This window comes from Chiloscyllium punctatum, chromosome 30, assembly GCF_047496795.1.
Source record: "Chiloscyllium punctatum isolate Juve2018m chromosome 30, sChiPun1.3, whole genome shotgun sequence".
NCBI classification, from domain to species: domain Eukaryota; kingdom Metazoa; phylum Chordata; class Chondrichthyes; order Orectolobiformes; family Hemiscylliidae; genus Chiloscyllium; species Chiloscyllium punctatum.
This window is the reverse complement of record NC_092768.1, coordinates 9,258,632-9,281,631: the sequence shown is the minus strand read 5'-3', so window position 1 is coordinate 9,281,631 and position 23,000 is coordinate 9,258,632. Positions and strand designations below refer to the sequence as shown.

Below are 23,000 nucleotides of genomic sequence, written 5' to 3'. Positions count from 1 at the left end.
TCCACCTTCCCCATCCCCCCTTCACCCTCCCCCCGTCCACCCTTCCCCATCCCCCCTCCAACCTCCCCCCGTCCCACCCTTCCCCATCCCCCCTCCAACCTCCCCCCGTCCACCCTTCCCCATCCCCCCCCACCCTCCCCGCCGTCCACCCAACCCCCCTCTCCATCCCCCCCACCTTCCCCCCTCCATCCCCACCCACCCTTCCCCTTCCACCCTCCATCCCCCCCCCATCCCCGAGAGGGGGGATGGAGAGGGGGGCGAATGGAGAGGGGGTGATGGGGGGGGGATGGGTGGAGAGTGGGTGTGTGTGTGTGTGTGGGTGGGTGGGGGTGTGTGTGGGTGGGGTGTGTGGGTGGGTGGGGTGTGTGTGAGTGTGTGTGTGTGTGTGGGTGGGTGGGGGTGTGTGTGAGTGTGTGTGTGTGTGGGTGGGGGGGGTGTGTGTGTGTGTGTGGGTGGGTGGGGGTGTGTGTGGGTGGGGTGTGTGGGTGGGTGGGGTGTGTGTGTGTGTGTGTGTGTGGGTGGGGGTGTGCTGGGCGGTGACCCTGATGCCTGTCTGTCTCTCCCCCATGTTCCAGAATTCCAGCGGAGGCCGGTGTGAGATCCCCAGCTCCTGTGGGATCCTGCCATGCAGGAACGGTGGTCTCTGTGTCTCGGGACGCTGCGTCTGTCCTCCCGGCTTCGGGGGTCCGGGACTGCTCGGCTGCGGAAGGCTGCACCCAGGAGGGGGACGCCGACTGTCGGAGTGGGGGAAGGCCCCCCTGCCCGGGAGGAGGAGGGGGGGACACCGGGTCCCGGGGCGTTCCCACTCGCTGTCCCGACCCTCCGGGGGAGGAGGATGACCAGGGGGTTAGCGGCTGCCCCTCCCGGCGATGCCAGGACCTTGCGGGAGACGGTAGGTGCGACGCGGCCTGCGATGGGCCGTCCTGTGGCTGGGGATGGGGGTGACTGCCCCGGGGACCCCCTGGTGGAGGTGCCCCCACCGCCATCACTGCCGCCCCCGCTTCCGGGACACCGCCTGCGACCGGGAGTGTGACACCGCCCAGTGCCAGTTCGACGTTTCGACCTGCCTGACCAGCACAGGCCCTGCAAGTGAGTGAGCGTCGCCCGCGGTGGGCCGCCAGTGTGGCACGGGGGGGTGGGGGGGGGGGGGGGGGTGGTGGGTGTGTGTGTGCGTGTGGACCCCTCCCTCCCCCGGGGAAGCCGAGACCCCACCCCGCACCCCGGAAACCTGACCCGGTTCCGGTTCTGTGGGGCAAGTTATCGTGGCCAACCCACCCTCACCGGCACATCCGAACTCAGGCCTGCCGTCGGCGCACAGCAAGATCCCGAAGGGAAACGCCGTCCGTTCGGCGGCACCGCCCGGTGGGAGCATGGGAGAGCCGGGCTCCCTGTGGGACACGTCAACCTCACCGCCCCCCCCCCCCCCCCCCCCCCGCCCATCCCCACTGAGAGGCTGAGGCAGGGAGAGGGCTTGAAGGGGAAACTCCAGGGAACTTCCAGGGTACTGATCGGAACTTCCATCAGTGCTGGAGAACTCGGAGAGGGGTTAGAGGCAAACGCCCCATAGAGTCCCGACAGCGTGGAAACAGGCCCTTCGGCCCGACAAGTCCACACCGACCCTCTGAAGGGCAACCCACCGACATCCATTCCCCCACTCTATATATTTACCTGATGCACCTAACCTACACATCCCTGAACACTATGGGACAATATATCACGGTCAATCCACCCTAACCTACACATCCCTGAACACTATGGGACAATATATCACGGTCAATCCACCCTAACCCACACATCCTGAACACTACGGACAATTTAGCACGGCCAATCCACCCTAACCTACACATCCTGAACACTATGGGACAATTTAGCACGGCCAATCCACCCTAACCTACACATCCCTGAACACTATAGGACAATTTAGCACGGCCAATCCACCCTAACCTACACATCCCTGAACACTACGGGACAATTTAGCACGGCCAATCCACCCTAACCTACACATCCCTGAACACTATGGGACAATGTAGCACGGCCAATCCACCCTAACCCACACATCCCTGAACACTGTGGGACAATTTAGCACGGCCAATCCACCCTAACCTACACATCCCTGAACACTATGGGACAATTTAGCATGGCCAATCCACCCTAACCTACACATCCCTGAACACTATGGGACAATGTAGCACGGCCAATCACCCTAACCTACACATCCCTGAACACTATGGGACAATTTAGCACGGCCAATCCACCCTAACCTACACATCCCTGAACACTATGGGACAATGTAGCACGGCCAATCCACCCTAACCTACACATCCCTGAACACTATGGGACAATGTAGCACGGCCAAGTCCACCCTAACCTACACATCCCTTGAACACTATGGGACAATGTAGCACGGCCAATCCACCCTGACCTACACATCCCTGAACACTATGGACAATGTAGCACGGCCAATCCACCCCGACCTACACATCCCTGAACACTACGGGACAATGTAGCACGGCCAATCCACCCTAACCTACACATCCCTGAACACTATGGGACAATGCAGCACGGCCAATCCACCCCTAACCTACACATCCCTGAACACTATGGGACAATGCAGCACGGCCAATCCACCCTAACCTACACATCCTGAACACTATGGGACAATGCAGCACGGCCAATCCACCCTAACCTACACATCCCTGAACACTATGGGACAATTTAGCACGGCCAATCCACCCTAACGTACACATCCCTGAACACTATGGGACAATTTAGCACGGCCAATCCACCCTAACCTGCACATCCCTGAACACTATGGGACAATGTAGCACGGCCAATCCACCCTAACCCACACATCCCTGAACACTATGGGACAATGTAGCATGGCCAATCCACCCTAACCTACACATCCCTGAACACTATGGGACAATGTAGCATGGCCAATCCACCCTAACCCACACATCCCTGAACACTATGGGACAATGTAGCATGGCCAATCCACCCTAACCTGCACATCCCTGAACACTGTGGGACAATGTAGCACGGCCAATCCACCCTAACCTACACATCCCTGAACACTATGGGGCAATTCCCCATGGCCAATCCACCCTAACCTACACATCCCTGAACACTATGGGACAATTTAGCACGGCCAATCCACCCTAACCTACACACCCCTGAACACTATGGGACAATTTAGCACGGCCAATCCACCCTAACCTACACATCACTGATCACTATGGGACAATTTAGCACGGCCAATCCACCCTAACCTACACATCCCTGAACACTATGGGACAATTTAGCACGGCCAATCCACCCTAACCTACACACCCCTGAACACTATGGGACAATTTAGCACGGCCAATCCACCCTAACCTACACATCCCTGAACACTATGGGACAATTTAGCACGGCCAATCCACCCTAACCTACACATCCCTGAACACTATGGGACAATGTAGCACGGCCAATCCACCCTAACCTACACATCCCTGAACACTATGGGACAATTTAGCACGGCCAATCCACCCTAACCTACACATCCCTGAACACTATGGGACAATGTAGCACGGCCAATCCACCCTAACCTACACATCCCTGAACACTATGGGACAATTTAGCACGGCCAATCCACCCTAACCTACACATCCCTGAACACTACGGGACAATTTAGCATGGCCAATTCCACCCTAACCTACACATCCCTGAACACTACGGGACAATTTAGCACGGCCAATTCCACCCTAACCTTACACATCCCTGAACACTATGGGACAATTAGCACGGCCAATTCCACCCTAACCTACACATCCCTGAACACTATGGGACAATTTAGCACGGCCAATCCACCCTAACCTACACATCCCTGAACACTATGGGACAATGTAGCACGGCCAATCCACCCTAACCTACACATCCCTGAACACTATGGGACAATTTAGCACGGCCAATCACCCTAACCTACACATCCCTGAACACTACGGGACAATTTAGCATGGCCAATTCCACCCTAACCTACACATCCCTGAACACTACGGGACAATTTAGCACGGCCAATTCCACCCTAACCTACACATCCCTGAACACTATGGGACATTTAGCATGGCCAATCCACCCTAACCTGTGTGTGTGTGTGTGTGTGTGTGTGTGTCTGTGTCCGTGCGTGTATATCTATCTCTGTGTGTGCGAGGGTGTGTGTGTCTGTGCGTGTGTTTGTGTTTCTGTCTGTGTGTGTGGGTGGGTGCATTTATGTGTCTGTGTGTGTGCGTGTGTGGCTATCTCTGTGTGTGTCTGCGTGTGTGCGTCTGTCCGCTTGTGTGTGTGTCTGTGTGTGTCCCTGTGTGTGTGTGGGTGCATGTGAGTGTGTCTGTCTGTGTGTGTGTGTGTTTGTGTGTGTGTCCATCTGTGTCTGTGCGGGTGCATGTGTGTGTGTGTGTGTCTGTGTGAGTGCGTGTGTGTGTGTATGTGTGTCTGTGTGTGTGTGTGTGAGTGTGGGTGTGTGTGTGTGAGTGTGTGTGTGGGTGCATGTGTGTGTCTGTGTCTGTGTCCGTCCGTCTGTGTGTGTGTGTGTGTCTGTGTCCGTCCGTCTGTGTGTCTGTGTGTGTCTGTGTCCCGTCCGTCTGTGTGTGTGGTGTGTGTGTTCTGTGTGTGTGTGTGTGAGTGTGTGTGTGTGTGTGTGTGTCTGTGTGTGAGGAGTGTGTGGTGTGTATGTGTTTCTGTGTGTGTGTGTGAGTGTGTGTCTGTGTGTGTCCCTGTGTGTGTGTGTGGGTGCATGTGTGTGTGTTTGTGTCCGTCTGTGTGTGTGTGTGTGTCCGTGTTTGTGTCTGTGTGTCCGTCCGTCTGTGTGTGTGTGTCCGTGTTTGTGTCTGTGTGTCCGTCCGTCTGTGTGTGTGTGTCTCTCTGAGTCCATGACTTTGTCTCTTACCGTTTCCCTCTGTTTGTTCTCTCTGTTGCCCGTCCCCTCCCTCTCCCTCCCCTCCCCTCCCCACCCTCCTGCCACCCTCCCTGTACAGCCCTGCATATGGGACCTACTGTCAGCACCACTACAATGACGGACACTGTGACCGGGGCTGCAGCTCTGCCAGCTGTGGCTGGGATGGCACTGACTGCCAGCGGCCAGAGGAGGAGAGGAGGGGGGGAGGAGGAGAGGAGGTGGGAGGAGGGGGTTTCGCCGGTGGTACCCTGGTGCTGGTGACCGGCCTGACCCCCGGGGAGCTGCGCGGCTCCCTCTCCAGCTTCCTATGGAGTCTGGGCCTGGCCCTGCACTCAGCCGTCAGGGTGAGAAGTCACCAGGGGGTCGCGACATGATCTACCCTTACCGAGGGCACCAGGACCTGGACGCGCTGGTGCTGCTGGTCTACAACGTCAGCAGCACCCAGGGGAACCGCCGGCAGGTCCAGGGAGCTCGGCCGTGACAACACCGAGGAGGAGGACCAGGGGGAGGAGGAAGGGGGACCTGAGGCCATTGGGTAAGTACACACCTCCAACCCCAACACCCAGTGCTGGACGGGACATTGGTCAGGCCACTGTTGGAATATTGTGTGCAATTCTGGTCTCCTTCCTATCGGAAAGATGTTGTGAAACCTGAAAGGGTTCAGAAAAGATTTACAAGGATGTTGCCAGGATTGGAGGATCTGAGCTACAGGGAGAGGCTGAACAGGCTGGGGCTGTTTTCCCTGGAGCGTCGGAGGCTGAGGGGTGACCTTATCGAGGTTTATAAAATCATGAGGGGCATGGATAGGGTAAATAGACAAAGTCTTTTCCCTTGGGGTAGGGGAGTCCAGAGCTAGAGGGCATAGGTTTAGGGTGAGAGGGGAAAGATATAAAAGAGACCTAAGGGGCAACGTTTTCACACAGAGGGTGGTATGTGTATGGAATGAGCTGCCAGAGGATGTGGTGGAGGCTGGTACAATTACAACATTTAAGAGGCATTTGGATGGGATATGGGCTGGGTGCTGGCAGGTGGGACTAGATTGGGTTGGGATATCTGGGGTCAGCATGGACGGGTTGGACTGAAGGGTCTGTTTCCGTGCTGTAATTCTCTGTGAGTGTATAATGAGTGGGTGGGATTGAGAAGATTTGGGTGCATATCACTTGAGCTAACAGTGAAGGAGCAGTACAGCAAGGCAGACAGTGCCCCGGGTGGTATTAACGCGGCCGCAGAGCAGGGAGGTGACATTGATCTTCTACAAGAACCCTGTTCGACCTCAGTTATGGGGAGATGGGGGGGGGGGGGGGGGAAGGTCCATTCTCTCTGTGGGAGAGTCCAGGGTCAGAGGTCATCAGCTCAGGGCAAGGGGGTTTGCACATTTTACGTCAGAGATGAGGAAGAGTTACCCCTGTCAGAGGGGAGTGACTCGTAGGAAAGACGTGGACCCATTGAAGAGAGAGCAGGAGAGATCCGCAAGAAAGGGTGTAGGCATGAGGCATTCAACGACGGGGATAGATCAAGGCAGCCAGACAGACCATTGGAGACGAGAGGCGATTGGAGGAGATCCGATTGGAGCTTGTCAAAACATAGAGGGAGGTGCCACATACAGGGGGGAGTTGGGGGGGGCGGGTGGGGGCAGCTGTACCCACCAGGATTACGGACAAAACGTCATGGGTTCAGAGCCATTTGCGAAAGAAGTGAAACGCGATGCAGTGGAAACATATTTTTCAACCTGGTGGGTGGTCAGAGTCGATGCTGGAAAAGCACGGGCTGGTCAGGCAACATCCAAGGAGCAGCAGAGTCAACGTTTCAGGCATAAGCCCCTCATCAGGGATCCGGGGGGTGGGAGGGGAAGAGGGCTGAGAGAGAAATTGGAGGGTGGGGCTTGGGGGGGGGGGGGAAGGTAGCATAGAGTGCGTTAGGTAGGTGTAGATGGACCGGGGGGGTTAATGGTGACAGGTCAGAGAGGGGGGTGGAGAGGATAGGTGGGAAGGAGGAGGGACAGGTCACGAGGGTGATGCCGAGCTGGAAGGTTGCAACTGGGTTAAGGAGGTGGGGGAGGGGGAAATGAGGAAACTGGTGAGTCTGCATCGATGCCCTGGGGTTGGAGGGTCCTGAGGCGGAAGGTGAGGCGTTCTTCCTCCAGGCGTCGGGTGGTGAGGAAGGGCCGCTGGAGGAGGCCCAGGGTTTGCATGTCCTCGGTTGGCGGGGGGGTGGGAATTGGGGAGGGAAAGTGCTCAGCCACGGGGCGGTGGGGTTGGTTGGTGCGGGTGTCCCAGAGGTGTTCCCTGAAACGTTCCGCGAGTTGGCATCCTGTCCTCCCATCGAGGTTCGGAAAGTAACCATTCGAGGTGGGACCGGGGCAGGTTCATTTAACCACGCACAGGACGGCCATTGCAGCTCAAACCGGCATTCAGGGCAATTGCGGGAGGATGGCGTCGGTCATGCGGAGAGCTAGCACGGCCATGATGGGTCGAACGATCCCCGCCAGCGCCACAGCAATCCTGTGGTTCGTGTGCGAGTCCAGGTCAGCCCAAGGGAGCCGGGTGCAAGGGGACAACAAATGCGGGGCTTACCCAGTGGATTCCCACGTTGGGGGTTGGTGGGCAGGGGTTGGGTGAAGAGTGAGAGAGAGAGAGAGAGAGAGAGAAAGAGAGGGGAAGGAGAGAAAGAGAGAGCAGAGATGAAGCTGGTGGGAACCTTGGTCAGCACAGACGGACAGAAGATATTGGATTTCTGATAGAATCCCCAAAACCCCGGGTCTTACCGAAAGGCGATATCCAACTGGGAAACCAGGAGAAACAGGGGAGTTCCGAAAACACTTGGTGTGTTTTCTCGGGGGAACTGGATAAAAGGGGGGTGGGGAGGGGGAGGAAGAGGGAGACGTGCCTAAGAACGGCGGGGGAGGAGGGGTGGGTGGGGGGGTGTGATGAGAGAAGGATGGAGTCGGGTTTGTGCAGGAGGTTCGGGAGTGTCCTGGAGCGCTCTGTAACGGTCACGTTTCACCCCCCCACCCCACCCCCTCCAACCGTGCTGCTCGACTGCAAGGTGCATCATCTTCGTGGAGATCAGCGGCCCGGGCCTGCCTGGCCACGTACACCTCCTGCCTCTCCACCGTCCTCGACGCCGCTCTGTTTGTCGCCGCGCTGGCATCGTCGGAGAACGGCAGCGTCGCCTTCCCCTTCCCGCTGCGGGCGGTGGGGGTGGACGGCCGAGAAAGGTCAGTAACGGGGAGCCCCTTCGGGGGAGGAACGTCCGTCGGTGTGGGGGGGGGGGGCTCCGGGTTCCCCCCCCCCGTCCGACTTACTCGGCACCACCCTCTCCGGGTCGGGAACAGCCTTACCTCGTTTCCCCGGGAACGTGACCTCTGTCTTACACAGTCATGGTGGTAGAGTCACACGCGGCGCGGAAACAGATCCTTCGCTCCGACCGGTCTGTGCCAACCCTAATCCCAAACTAAAGTAATCCCGGCTGCCTACTCCTGGCCCAAATCCCTGCACACCTTTCTATTCATGTCCATACCCAAATGTCTTTTCGATGTTGTAATCGTACCCCATCCACCACTTCCTCAGGAAGGTCATTCCCCACTTGAACGAACAAACAAAAAAAAAACCCTTGTGTCTTTTTAAAGCCCCCCCTCCTCTCGCCTTAAAAATATGCCCCCCCATCTCAAAATCCCCCCACCTCTTAAGGATATGACACCCCTCGTGATTTCATAGACCCTTACAAGGTCATTTCTCAACTCCCTGCCCATCCAGCCTTTTCCTTATAAACTCAAACCTTCCACACCCGGCAATACTCTGGTCAATCTCCTCCGGTATCCTCCCTGTAACCGGGGGAGATCAGAGCTGGACACGGTATTCCCAGAAGAGGAATACAGCCACGTCCTCGACAACCTCCCCGTGACGTCCCAACACTCAAGTGCTTGAGGAGTGTAGGCAGGTGTGCTCGACCCGGCTGTGACCAGCCTCTGCACCCGTGACGAGGGAAAGAGTGAGGATCGCAGACGCTAGGGATCAGAATCGAAAAGAGTGGCTCTCCCAGAGGAAGGGCTTGTGCCCGAAACGTCGGTTCTCCCACTCCTCGGATGCTGCCTGACCCCTGCTGTGCTTTTCAAGCGCCTCACCCCCCCCCCCCCCCCCCCCCCCGACTCTGATCTCCAGCCCTCACACTTTCCTGTCGATGTGTGGTGCGAGCATCAAAGGGTCCCACGCCCTGAGTCCCTAGGTCCCTCCTGTTCTATAACACTACCCAAGATCCAACCATGAGGCGTGTACAGTCCCACGCCCCAAGCCGTTATCCCTGAATCTGATCGATCCGGCCCGGACAGAATTTTATACCGAATGAGATCCCCCCTCTTGTTCCCCTCAATCCCAGTGAATACAGGCCTATTTGATCGATCTCTCCCTATAGGATAGCCCTGCCATCCCCAGTATCTCCCCAGTGTAGCCCCGCTGCACCCCCACTACACCGTCTGGATGTTAAAGATATCCTTATAGGGAGACTAAAACTCTCCATAACATTCCAGGTGTGATCTCGCCAAGGCCCAGTAAAGGTTGCAGCAATGCTCGCCTGTTCCTGGATTTAAACCGTCCTGTCGCGACGGCCATCCACCTTTCTGACGACTGGCTGCTCCCGCACGCTTACTTCCAGGACCATTTCTCCACCAGACCTTTCAACGTGACTCTGACCTTGTTTCCCTAGATGGCCTCACACCTGTCTTTACAGGTACTGCCTCTGCCCCACATTCACCCGCTCCCGCGACCCGTCCAAATCACCTCGGACCCGCGTCACGCCCGCCTCAACGCTCGGAGTCCCAGCTGCGTCTGAATCGTGTGCAAACCTGGAAAACGTAGCCATCGGTTCCCTCACTGGAATGAACTGGGAACAACCGGGGACCGTGCACCGATTCCCGTGCTGTCCCAATTGGTCACTGCCCTCCACTCCAAAAGAGACCATCCTACACTTAGCCCTGTTTCCTGTCTATCATCCAGCTCTTGATCCCAAAGGTAAATCTCAAAGGTCTTTCATTCTGCAGACCAACCTCCTTACTGGAACTTAATTAATACCTTTATGAAAATCCAAATACGCAACATCCAGTGAGTCTCCCTCATCTATCCTCAAAGAGCTCCTATACGTTTGTCAAACGCGATTTATCTTTGGTAAATCCATGCTGACTTTATCAAATCTCATTGACCGCTTCTAAATGTCCTACGTTGTAATCATAATGTGGTCCTGCAGGTTATAGATGGGCTTGTAAATCCTTATCACAGAAACATCCCAGCAGGTAGGAAGAGGGGGGAAAGACTCCTGGTCACTCTGCAGAGATGATGGCCTAGTGGTATTAACACTGGACTATCAAGGAGACCCTGATAATGGTAGGACCCAGGTTCAGGTCTCCTCACAGCAGATGGTGTAACTCAAATTGATTAAATATCTGGAATGAGGAACCAATAATGACCATGAAACCATTGTCGATTGTTAGGAAAACCCATCTGGTTCACTAATGCCCTTGAGGGAAGGAATCTGGTCTGGCCACGTCTGATTCCAGGCCCACAACATTGAGTTTGAGGCTTAACGATTAGGGATGGCCTGGTCAGAGACACCCACATGCCGTGAGTGAATAAACCAAAACGGTGGTTCAGTGGTGAGCACAGCTGCCTCACGGCGCCAGGGACCCAGGTTCGATTCCAGCCTCGGGCGAATGTCTGTGTGGAGTTTGCACAATCTCCCCCCGTGTCCGCGTGGGTTTCCTGCCACAGTCCAACGATGCTCAGGTTGGGGTGAATTGGCCGTGCAAAATTACCCATAGTGCCCAGGGGTGTGTAGTTTAGGGTGAATTGGCCGTGCTAAATTACCCATAGTGCCCAGGGGTGTGCAATTTAGGGTAGATTGGCCGTGTTAAGTTACCCATCGTGTCCAGGGGTGAGTAGGTTAGGGTGGATTGGCTATGCTAAATTACCCATAGTGCCCAGGGGTGTGTAGGCTGGGTGGGTTAGCCCTAGGGAAATGCAGGGTTAGGGTAGGGGGTGGGCCCGGGTGCGATGCTCTTCGGAGGGGCAGTATGGACCCGATTGGCTGAGTGGCCTGCTCCATCCAACTCTGTTGGGATTCTATGGTTCCGACACCCGTAGCATCCAGACTACAGAATGTAAACGTTTCGGTTTCCTCGGCCACTCAGATCCCTGAGAGGGGAAGATACGACGCGATGGCCACCAGTGGTCAGTGTGGTCAGATGGGCAAATGGTGCCATAGCAGAGGGCACGACCTCGCTCCTGGTTGGGGTGGCACTTGGGGCCAGTCAAACCATTGGACAGAGGACCTGAGGTGAAGACCCAGCAGCAGATGGGGTCTCCTGGGCAGACCGGGAGAGAGTGGGATTGGGTTGGGTTGGGTTGGGTGGGTTGGGTTGGGTTGGGTTTGGAGGGGCAGGGCGGGGTGGGTGCGCAGAGGGCACGGTGACCCTGCTCCAAGCCGGGTCGGCCACCGCCCTGCCCTCTCACACCTCTCGTAACCCTCCTCCTCCTCCTCCTCCTCCGCCGAACGCAGGTGCCGAGCCAGTCTCGTTTCCCTGGAAGCTGACCGGAATTTCGCTCGCCGTCCTCTTCGCGGTCGCCGTCGGAATCTCGGTCGGTCTCCACGCCGCCCGGAAACAGAGGAGGAAGCGGGCCCCCCTCTGGCTGCCCCCGGGCTTCGCCCCCCGTCGGGAGCCCAGGAACTACAAGAGGAGGGAGCCGGTGGGAGAAGACGCCATTGGCATGAAGTAAGTGGCTCGGGGAGAAATGGCGGTGACTTAGCGTTCTGGCGAAGGGGACGTAACGGTGAAAAGGCAGCGTCACCGCGCGAGTAATCGAGCGGTTCCGGACTAACGTGGCCGGGAATACGATTTCAAATCCCATCTCAGTCCTTTGAGCCTAGGAGTTGGGACATCAGGTTGAGATTGTACAGGACGTTGGTGAGGCCTCTTCTGGAGTACGGTGTCCAGTTGTGTTACAGGAAGGATGTAATCAAGCTGCAGAGGGTTCAGAAGAGATTTACCAGGATGTTGCCAGCGATGCGAGGTTTGAGTTATAAAGAAAAGCTGGAGAGGCCGAGACATTTTTTTCACCGGAGAGGTGACATCCCAGAAGTTTATAAAACCACGACAGAGGTGAATGGTCGGTGACTTTTCCCCAGGGAAGTGAGGGGTGGGAGGTTTCGAGACCAGGGAGCATGTTGTTAAGGTGAGAGGAGAGAGATTTATAAAAGACATGAGGGGCAAATTTTTTTTTAATATACAGAGGGTGGTTCGCGTGTGGAATAAACGTCCCAGGGAAGCGGTGGTTTCGGGTGTGACTACGTGACACGGAGATAAGTACACGAATTGGAAAGGTGGGGAGGGATAGGGGCCAGGAGCAGGCAGGTGGGACTAGTTTAGTTTGGGATTGTGGTCGGCGTGGATGAGTTGGGCCGAAGGGTCTGTTTCCATGCTGTATTACTCTGAGGCAGTGGCTTATTGATAACGTCCCTTCCAATTCTTAATTATATTATCGTGGAAGGACTGTTATATCTGAAGTTTTGTTTCTCCATGCCTTGATTTTGCGAACTTATCATGACGATTTTGAATTTTTGACAGTCTGGGCATGTTATGTCTTTATCTTTCTAACGTTTTCCCTCCAAGAGTTTGTACTTGTAGAATCGGTACCTTGGGACCTGAGTCTACACTTGTTGACTTGTAAGCTTTTCACTGTGAGTAAACGTGACAATAAAGTTCATTCCAGAATCCCAGGCTGATGGTCCAGCGATGAGGGTTAGAATCCCCATCAGGGCAACAAGACAGTGTTAGTCATTGATTAAAACTATCTGGAACCGAAGCCCCAGTTTAACGATGAGCACTGCCAGATTATTGGAAAAACCCATCCGGTTCCCTCAGGGAGGGAAATCCACTGACCTGACCTGGTCTGAGCTCCCCGCGTAACTCCAGACCCACGGCCTGGTGCGGCTGACTCTTTACCTGCCCTCGGAACACGCCTGCAGTATTGCCAGCTGGTGGCAAACAAAACTGGATCAGTGCCACTCCAGTGCCCGTCTGTGACAGGTGGGAATCCTTCTCTCTCCCTCTGACTCTCGGAGTGGGGGAGAGGGGGGTGCGCTAGCCCCCTGACACACTCTCCCTGGTACAATGCCCCTTACCCACCTGGCACTCTATCCCTGGTACAATGCCCCCCACCACCCCGGCACTCTATCCCTGGTACAATGCCCCCTACTCCCGGCACACTCTCCCTGGTACAATGCCCCCTACCCACCTGGCACTCTATCCCTGGTACAATGCCCCCTACCCACCTGGCACACTCTATCCCTGGTACAATGTCCCCCACCACCCCGGCACTCTATTCCTGGTACAATGCCCCCTACTCCCGGCACACTCTCCCTGGTACAATGCCCCCTACCTGGCACTCTCTCCCTGGTACAATGCCCCCTACCTGGCACTCTCTCCCTGGTACAATGCCCCCTACCCCCCTGGCACTCTATCCCTGATAGAATGCCCCCTGGCACTCTGCACTCCCAGGATTCGTACCTTATGTGAACCTTTGACAGCATCTGACAGAGTGGCTTGCGGCGGCTTTAGCTTTCAGAGCGCAGCCTGGGACAAAGGAGGTGGTCAGGCTTCCTCTGAGATCCCAGTGGTGAGCACTACTGCCTCACAGCGTCAGGGACCTGGGTTCAATCCCATCCTCGGGCAGACTGTCTGTGTGGAGTTTGCATGCTCTCTCCCGTGTCTGCGTGGGCTTGCTTCGGGTGCTCCGGTTCCCTCCCACAGTCACGAAGATGTGCAGGTCAGGGTGGACTGGCCGTGCAAAACGCAGTGTCACAGGGCCGGGTTGGATGCTCTTCAGAGGGTCCGTGTGGCCTTGATGGGCCGATTGGCCTATGTCCACGCTGGAGGAATTCTGAACTAGGCAGGCTAGCTCCACGTTTCTAAGGGAATGCCGATTGGAATTTCCCGTCCTGTCATCGATAAACACTGGGCGTAGTGGCAATATGGCCTTTGGTAACAGGAGTAACACAGGGAGACGAGGAATTTCCTGTTGGAATGTTCTGACCCACTCTGCTCCCTTCCATCCCAGGATTCTGAACCAGGAAACTGACTGTGAGGATGAAGAAGACAATCAAAACTCCTTAGCAGATGGTCCACCCAACCACAAGAAATCCAAGGTAATGTCAAACTCTGAAGGGGAGATATCAGTAGGAAGCATCCAAATATTGTCTCGTGTTTTCTTAGAGAGTGAGCCTGTTCCAACTGAGGGAGAGGCTGTTGACCAAAGTGCACAGTGTACAGGCTTATGTATTATCGAGTTTTGAGAAGATTGGTAGCTCAGATTGAGGTTCTGGATGTAGGTTTGTTCGCTGAGCTGGAAGGTTAGCCTTCAGACGTTTCGTCACCATGCTAGGTAACATCATCAGTGAGCCTCCGGCTGAAGCACTGGTGTTAGTGAGCCACTTTCTATTTATGTGTTCAGCTTTCCTTGGTTTGGTGATGTCATTTCCTGCAGTGATGTCATTTCCGTCTCTTTCTCTCAGAGGGTTACGTATTACGTTGTAACTACCTGCGCAGGTAAAGGGCATCCATGAGATGTTGCATTATTTACAGTTCCACCAGGTTTTTACGACAGCACCATGTGAAACATTAGGTGTACAATAAGATGGCAAGGAGGTGAGGATGATGTAGTAATATGATGGAGGATTGATGAATGGACGACTCACAAAGATGAAGGAGAAATGGTAACTTTTCACTGACAGTCTGTAACTGTGGGGTGCTGCAAGATTCAGGGATAGGTCATAACCGACCTGCACTCTGTTCTGTTAGAAACCCTACAGTGTGGAAACAGGCCCTTCAGCCCAACAAGTCCACGTCGACCCACCGAAGAGGATCCCGCCCAGACCCATTCCCCGACCCTATTACTCTGCATTTACCCCTGACTGATGCACCGAACACCCCTGAACACTACGGGGCAATGTAGCACGGTCAATCCACCCTAACCTACACACCCCTGAACACTACGGGGCAATGTAGCACGGTCAATCCACCCTAACCTACACATCCCTGAACACTATGGGACAATTTAGCACGGCCAATCCACCCTAACCTACACATCCCTGAACACTACGGGACAATTTAGCACGGCCAATCCACCCTAACCTACACATCCCTGAACACTACGGGGCAATGTAGCACGGCCAATCCACCCTAACCTGCACATCCCTGAACACTATGGGGCAATTTAGCACGGCCAATCCACCCTAACCTACACATCCCTGAACACTATGGGACAATTTAGCACGGTCAATCCACCCTAACCTACACATCCCTGAACACTCTGGGACAATTTAGCACGGCCAATCCACCCTAACCTACACATCCCTGAACACTCTGGGACAATTTAGCACGGCCAATCCACCCTAACCTACACACCCCTGAACACTATAGGACAATTTAGCACGGCCAATCCACCCTAACCTACACATCCCTGAACACTATGGGGCAATGTAGCACGGTCAATCCACCCTAACCTACACATCCCTGAACACTGTGGGACAATTTAGCACGGTCAATCCACCCTAACCTACACATCCCTGAACACTATGGGACAATTTAGCACGGTCAATCCACCCTAACCTACACACCCCTGAACACTATGGGACAATTTAGCACGGCCAATCCACCCTAACCTACACATCCCTGAACACTACGGGGCAATGTAGCACGGTCAATCCACCCTAACCTACACACCCCTGAACACTATGGGGCAATGTAGCACGGTCAATCCACCCTAACCTACACATCCCTGAACACTACGGGCAATGTAGCACGGTCAATACACCCTAACCTACACATCCCTGAACACTACGGGGCAATGTAGCACGGTCAATCCACCCTAACCTACATACCCCTGAACACTACGGGGCAATGTAGCACGGTCAATACACCCTAACCTACACATCCCTGAACACTACGGGGCAATGTAGCACGGTCAATACACCCTAACCTACACATCCCTGAACACTACGGGGCAATGTAGCACGGTCAATACACCCTAACCTACACATCCCTGAACACTACCGGGCAATTTAGCACGGTCAATACACCCTAACCTACACATCCCTGAACACTATGGGACAATTTAGCACGGTCAATCCACCCTAACCTACACATCCCTGAACACTCTGGGACAATTTAGCACGGCCAATCCACCCTAACCTACACACCCCTGAACACTATAGGACAATTTAGCACGGCCAATCCACCCTAACCTACACATCCCTGAACACTATGGGGCAATGTAGCACGGTCAATCCACCCTAACCTACACATCCCTGAACACTGTGGGACAATTTAGCACGGTCAATCCACCCTAACCTACACATCCCTGAACACTATGGGACAATTTAGCACGGTCAATCCACCCTAACCTACACACCCCTGAACACTATAGGACAATTTAGCACGGCCAATCCACCCTAACCTACACATCCCTGAACACTACGGGGCAATGTAGCACGGTCAATACACCCTAACCTACACACCCCTGAACACTATAGGACAATTTAGCACGGCCAATCCACCCTAACCTACACATCCCTGAACACTATGGGACAATATAGCACGGCCAATCCACCCTAACCTGCACATCCCTGAACACTATGGGACAATTTAGCACGGCCAATCCACCCTAACCTACACATCCCTGAACACTATGGGACAATTTAGCATGGCCAATCCACCCTAACCTACACATCCCGGAACACTATGGGACAATTTAGCACGGCCAATCCACCCTAACCTGCACATCCCTGAACACTATGGGACAATTTAGCACGGCCAATCCACCCTAACCTACACATCCCTGAACACTATGGGACAATTTAGCACGGCCAATCCACCCTAACCTACACATCCCTGAACACTACGGGGCAATGTAGCACGGTCAATACACCCTAACCTACACACCCCTGAACACTATAGGACAATTTAGCACGGCCAATCCACCCTAACCAACACATCCCTGAACACTATGGGACAATTTAGCACGGCCAATCCACCCTAACCTACACATCCCTGAACACTATGGGACAATTTAGCACGGCCAATCCACCCTAACCTACACATCCCTGAACACTATGGGACAATTTAGCACGGCCAATCCACCCTAACCTGCACATCCCTGAACACTATGGGACAATTTAGCACGGCCAACCCACCCTAACCTACACATCCCTGAACACTACGGGACAATGTAGCATGGCCAATCCACCCTAACCTATACATCCCTGAACACTATGGGACAATTTAGCACGGCCAATCCACCCTAACCTACACATCCCTGAACACTATGGGACAATTTAGCACGGCCAATCCACCCTAACCTACACATCCCTGAACACTATGGGGCAATGTAGCACGGCCAATCCACCCTAACCTACACACCCCTGAACACTATGGGGCAATGTAGCACGGCCAATCCACCCTAACCTACACATCCCTGAACACTATGGGGCAATGTAGCACGGCCAATCCACCCTAACCTACACATCCCTGAACACTATGGGACAATTTAGCATGGCCAATCCACCCTAACCTACACATCCCTGAACACTACGGGGCAATGTAGCACGGTCATTCCACCCTAACCTACACATCCCTGAACACTATGGGGCAATGTAGCACGGCCAATCCACCCTAACCTACACATCCCTGAACACTCTGGGGCAATGTAGCACGGCCAATCCACCCTAACTTACACATCCCTGAACACTATGGGACTATTTAGCACGGCCAATCCACCCTAACCTACACATCCCTGAACACTATGGGGCAATGTAGCACGGCCAATCCACCCTAACGTACACATCCCTGAACGCTATGGGACAATTTAGCATGGTCAATCCACCCTAACCTACACATCCCTGAACACTATGGGACAATGTAGCACGGCCAATCCACCCTAACCTACACATCCCTGAACACTATGGGACTATTTAGCACGGCCAATCCACCCTAAACTACACATCCCTGAACACTATGGGACAATTTAGCACGGCCAATCCACCCTGACCTACACATCTTTGGACTGTGGGAGGAAACCGGAGCACCCGGAGGAAACCCACACAGACACGGGGAGAGTGTGCAAACCCTATACAGACAGTCGCCCAAGACAGGAATCGAACCTGGGACCCTGGCGCTGTGAGGCAGCAGTGCTAACCACTGAGCCACCATGTTGCCTGTTGTCCTGCAGGAAGGGACAGTGACGATGGGAGTTTGCTGATGATTCAAATCTGGGTCACGCTACAGTTTGAGATGAGAGAGAAGCTGTAGAGACACATGGGCAGGTTTAGATGGTGGTCACAACAAAGACGATGGGGAACTGCAGTGTTATTCATTTCAGTGGGAAAGGTGGATAAAGCTGAACAAATTATGTTGAAAATGGATAAATGATCACAATGCTGACATTCTGAGGCACTTAGATGTGGTCACACAGGGAATAGATAAGGTGCAGGAATCAATCTTCAAAAGTGGAGTCACAGGTAGATAGGATAGTGAAGAAGGTGTTTGGTATGTTTTCCTTTATTGGTCAGAGTATTGAGTACAGGAGTTGGGAGGTCATGTTGTGGCTGTACAGGGCATTGGTTAGGCCACTGTTGGAATATTGTGTGCAATTCTGGTCTCCTTCCTATCGGAAAGATGTTGTGAAAGTTGAAAGGGTTCAGAAAAGATTTACAAGGATGTTGCCAGGGTTGGAGGATCTGAGCTACAGGGAGAGGCTGAACAGGCTGGGGCTGTTTTCCTTGGAGCGTCGGAGACTGAGGGGTGACCTTATAGAGGTTTATAACATCTTAAGGGGTACTGACAGGATGAATAGACAAAGTCTTTTCCCTGGGGTGGGGGAGTCCAGTACTAGAGGGCATAGGTTTAGGGTGAGAGGGGAAAGATATAAAAGGGACCCAAGGGGCAACCTTTTCACACACAGGGTGGTACGTGTATGGAATGAGCTGCCAGAGGATGTGGTGGAGGCTGGTACAATTACAACATTTAAGAGGCATCTGGATGGGTATATGAATAGGAAGGGTTTGGAGGGGTAGGGGGCAAGTGCTGGCAAATAGGTCTAGATTAGGTTAGGATATCTAGTTGGCATGGACGGGTTGGACCGAAGGGTCTGTTTCCAACAGACATCTCTCTGACTCTCTGACCAATGGGCACGTTAACCTCTATTGGCGGGGGATTAAGGGCGGGGGATTAAGGAGCGTTGTTACAATTGTACAGGGTGAGATGACCAATGAGCATGAGATATAGGAGAGAGGGAGGCCAGTCAGATGAACAATTCTGCACCAGTATTCTGATGGAAGGCAAGGGTTGGAGTTCAGGCTGATGATTTTTCAGGATGGCAACCAGTAACGAGCAGAGATCCACAGGGATCAGGGATTATTTACATTAAACATTCCCAACTTGGACGTTGAAACTAAATGTCCGGTCGCCACGTTTGAGGGTGACTGATAGAGATGGGAAGGCAAGTTCTGAACATCACACCACGAGTCTGCGGAGGGTTACCAGTAGGTTAAACCCCATAAACGGAATATAATGTGGGGGTTATTCAGGTGTCCTGGCAGGATCTGATCATCGTCAACCCCACTCTCCTGCCTGTTCCTCATCCCCGGATTTAAAAGAAATCGGTCTCTCTCAGCCTTGAATATACTTAATGACCCAGTCTCGGTGGTAAAGGATTTCACTGATTCACTCTCCTCAGAGAGAAGCAATTCCTCCTCATCTCTGTCTTCAATGTGTGACCCCCCCCCCCCCCCCCCCCTTTACCCTGAGATGATGCCCTCTGGCCCTAGACTCTCTCCCACGAGGGGAACAACCCTTCCCATCCTCCCTGGGCAAGTCCCTTCAGGACCTCGTGTGGTTTGATAAGGTCACCTCTCACTCTTGTCTATTCCAGTGAGTACAGGCCAAAACCGAATCAACCTCCTTCCGAAGGCACCCCCTTCATCCCAGGGATCAACCCAGTGAACCTCCTGTGGGCTGTGGCCAATGGCTGACATCCCTCCTTCGACAAGGGGCTGGACCCCGTTCCCTGTGCTCTCGCGGTGTGTCCGACCAGCACTGTGTACACTTTCGAGAAAACCTCCTGACTTCGATAATCTAGTCCCTTTGAAATAAGGACCAACCTTCCCGTTCGCGTTCCCTGTTACCCGCTGAACATGTATGCCAGCTTTGCTTGTGATGCATGTCTGAGCACCCTGCAATATTTCTCCACTGAAATAATCTGCAACTCCTCAAACCCTCCGGCCAAAACGCATGAAATCTGGGTTCGGGCCCCATTTGCCAGCACTTGGCCCAGATCCCTCTAAACCCTTGAATTCTCCCCATCTTATATTCCATCGGACGGATTTATGCCCTGCTGATAACCCTCCGCAGACTCGTGGTGTGACGTTCAGAACTTGCCTTCCCACCTCTGTCAGCCACCCTCAAACATGGCGACCGGACATTTAGTTTCAACATCCAAGTTGGGAATGTTTAACCCCTGTGGGACCCCTGTGGAACTCAGCCAGCTACAGATTGCTGCTTGAAAACAAATCACCCTTATCTGGTGTCTTTGCCTTCCATCAGTTATCGATCCACGCTAATATGTCACCTCCAACATCACAGGCTTTATCTTACTCGGTAACCTAATGTGCTGCAACGATGCTTAACTACCTTTTGAACACCCAGATATATGACGTTGAGTGGTTCCCCTTTATCTATCCTCCATGTCACCTCTAAAAGAAATCTTAGAAATTTGTCTATCTGGTAAATTGGGGGCTATTCTGGATTCTACATTCAAGAAAATAATGAGGCAGGGTCACTGCTCCCCCCCCGAATCGATCCCTGGGATAAGGACGTTGCGCTGAGATGAGGAGCTGGGCCAACCACATGTGCACTTTCTGCTCTTGGAAGAATCAGAGGTTACATCTCTGAGATGTTTTCAAGGTTTGAAGGGCTGGCGACTTTCAGACAGTGCGGCACTCCCTCAGTACTGACCCTCTGACAGTGCGGCCCTCCCTCAGTACTGACCTGATTGCCGGGGGGAGAGTATGACAGTGGGTTTTGGGAAAGTGTGCGTTGTTTTTAAGCTAACGTTATCTTGTATATTTACAGTTTGAGGTGATTCCAATCCTGCCTGATAACCGGAAGTGGACGCAGAAACACATCAAGGCTGTTGTCAATGTTCCTCAGTCTGTAGCTCTGACCCCACCACAGGATAACACTGAGTGCATGGATGTTGATGCTCGAGGTCCAGGTACATACACATTCACCAACTTCCTAGCTCCGAGGTTCCATGGCAACACGGCCTTCGCTCAGATTCCATGTCGACAAGTTCTACTCACAGGTTGCATGGTGTTAAGGCCTACTCACAGTTTCCATGGCAACATGGCCCATTCCCAACTTCCATGGTGACATTATCTACTCCCAACTTCCATGGCACCATGGCCTACTCTCGGGTACCACAGGGACATGGTTAACTCTCAGCTTCCATGGCACCATGGCCTATCCTCAGATACCATGGCGACATGGTCAACTCCCAGTTTCCATGGTAACATTATCTCCACCCAGCTTTTGCGCCATCATGGCCGACTCTCAGCTACCATGATGATATGGAGCTCTCAGGCTCCATTATGGCCTAACTGACTTGCGGGGACCACAGCAACACAGCGTGTCCCTGGACCTGCAGCCCGAGTCCACCATATAGTGCCGGCCGGCCTGCTCCCGGGAATGGCCGGTGGCCCCATTTGTCTTTGCCCCCGCCTGGCTGGATCAGGGTCTGCACTGGCGTCGGAGTGGTTAGACAGAGCCCTCCTCCCTCTCACACTTGTTCCCAGTGTGTGTGTGTCTCTCTCTCTCTCTCTCTGTACTCCTTCCTTGATGTCTGCCTTTCTCTCTGTCTCTCTCTCTTCCTCCTCCTTTCTCTCCCCCCCTTCTCTCTCTCTCTCTACCGCCCTTTCTCTCTCTTTCCCCCTTCTCACTTTCTCTGTGCTCCTTGACGTCCGCCTTTCTCGCTCTGTCTCTCTCTCTTCCCCCCCCTCCATGCTCTCTCTCCCCACCCACACTCTCTCTCTCTCTCTCTCTCTCTCTCCAGGATCGGTCTCTCTCTCTCTCCCCCTCCATCCACACTCTCTCTACCATCCCATGCTCTCTATTTATCCATCCAACTCCATGCTCTCTCTCTGTAGCCCCCACTTCCACTCACTCTCTCTCTCTCTCTCTCCTCCCCCACTCTCTCTCTCTCCTCCCCCACTCTCTCTCTCTCTCCCCTCCCCCACTCTCTCTCTCTCTCTCTCGCTCCCCACCCCCAATCTCTCTCTCTCTCTCTCCTCCCCCACTCTCACTCTCTCTCCTCCCCCACACTCTCTCTCTCTCTCCTCCCCCCTCTCTCTCTCTCTCTCTCTCCTCCCCCACTCTCTCTCTCCTCCCCCACTCTCTCTCTCCTCCCCCACTCTCTCTCTCTCCTCCCCCACTCTCTCTCTCTCCTCCCCCGCTCTCTCTCTCTCCTCCCCCGCTCTCTCTCTCCTCCCCCGCTCTCTCTCTCTCTCCTCCCCCGCTCTCTCTCTCTCCTCCCCCACTCTCTCTCCCCTCCTCCACTCTCTCTCTCTCCTCCCCCACTCTCTCTCTCTCCTCCCCCACTCTCTCTCTCTCCTCCCCCACTCTCTCTCCCCTCCTCCACTCTCTCTCTCTCTCTCCTCGCCCGCTCTCTCTCTCTCTCTCCTCCCCCACTCTCTCTCCCCTCCTGCACTCTCTCTCTCTCTCTCTGCTCCCGCTCTCTCTCTCTCTCCTCCCCCACTCTCTCTCTCCTCCCCCACTCTCTCTCTCCTCCCCCACTCTCTCTCTCCTCCCCCACTCTCTCTCTCCTCCCCCACTCTCTCCCTCCTCCCCCACTCTCTCCCTCTCTCTCTCTCCTCTCCCACACTCTCCCTCTCTCTCCTTCCCCACACTCTCCCTCTCTCTCCTCCCCCACACTCTCCCTCTCTTTCTCTCTCCTCCTCCACTCGCTCTCTC

General features: G+C 54.3%; 1 protein-coding gene across 1 annotated transcript; it reads left to right on the top strand.

Annotated features, from left to right (window-relative positions):
- The first annotated feature begins 5,166 nt into the window (after positions 1–5,166).
- LOC140454975 (neurogenic locus notch homolog protein 1-like) lies at positions 5,167–21,409 on the top strand. Its single transcript, XM_072549650.1, has 5 exons — positions 5,167–5,468; positions 7,979–8,150; positions 11,480–11,693; positions 14,038–14,125; positions 21,105–21,409. Exons 3-5 carry the CDS (start codon positions 11,689–11,691, stop codon positions 21,402–21,404), a joined length of 393 nt encoding a protein of 130 aa, XP_072405751.1. The 5' UTR covers positions 5,167–5,468; positions 7,979–8,150; positions 11,480–11,688; the 3' UTR covers positions 21,405–21,409.
- The last annotated feature ends 1,591 nt before the right edge of the window (positions 21,410–23,000 follow it).

What these genes read in the sequence shown, in the direction of transcription:
- LOC140454975 (XM_072549650.1), top strand. An exon ending in CCAACCACAAGAAATCCAAG is followed by an intron (nt 14,126 to 21,104) that starts GTAATGTCAAAC and finishes GTATATTTACAG; the next exon opens with TTTGAGGTGATTCCAATCCT.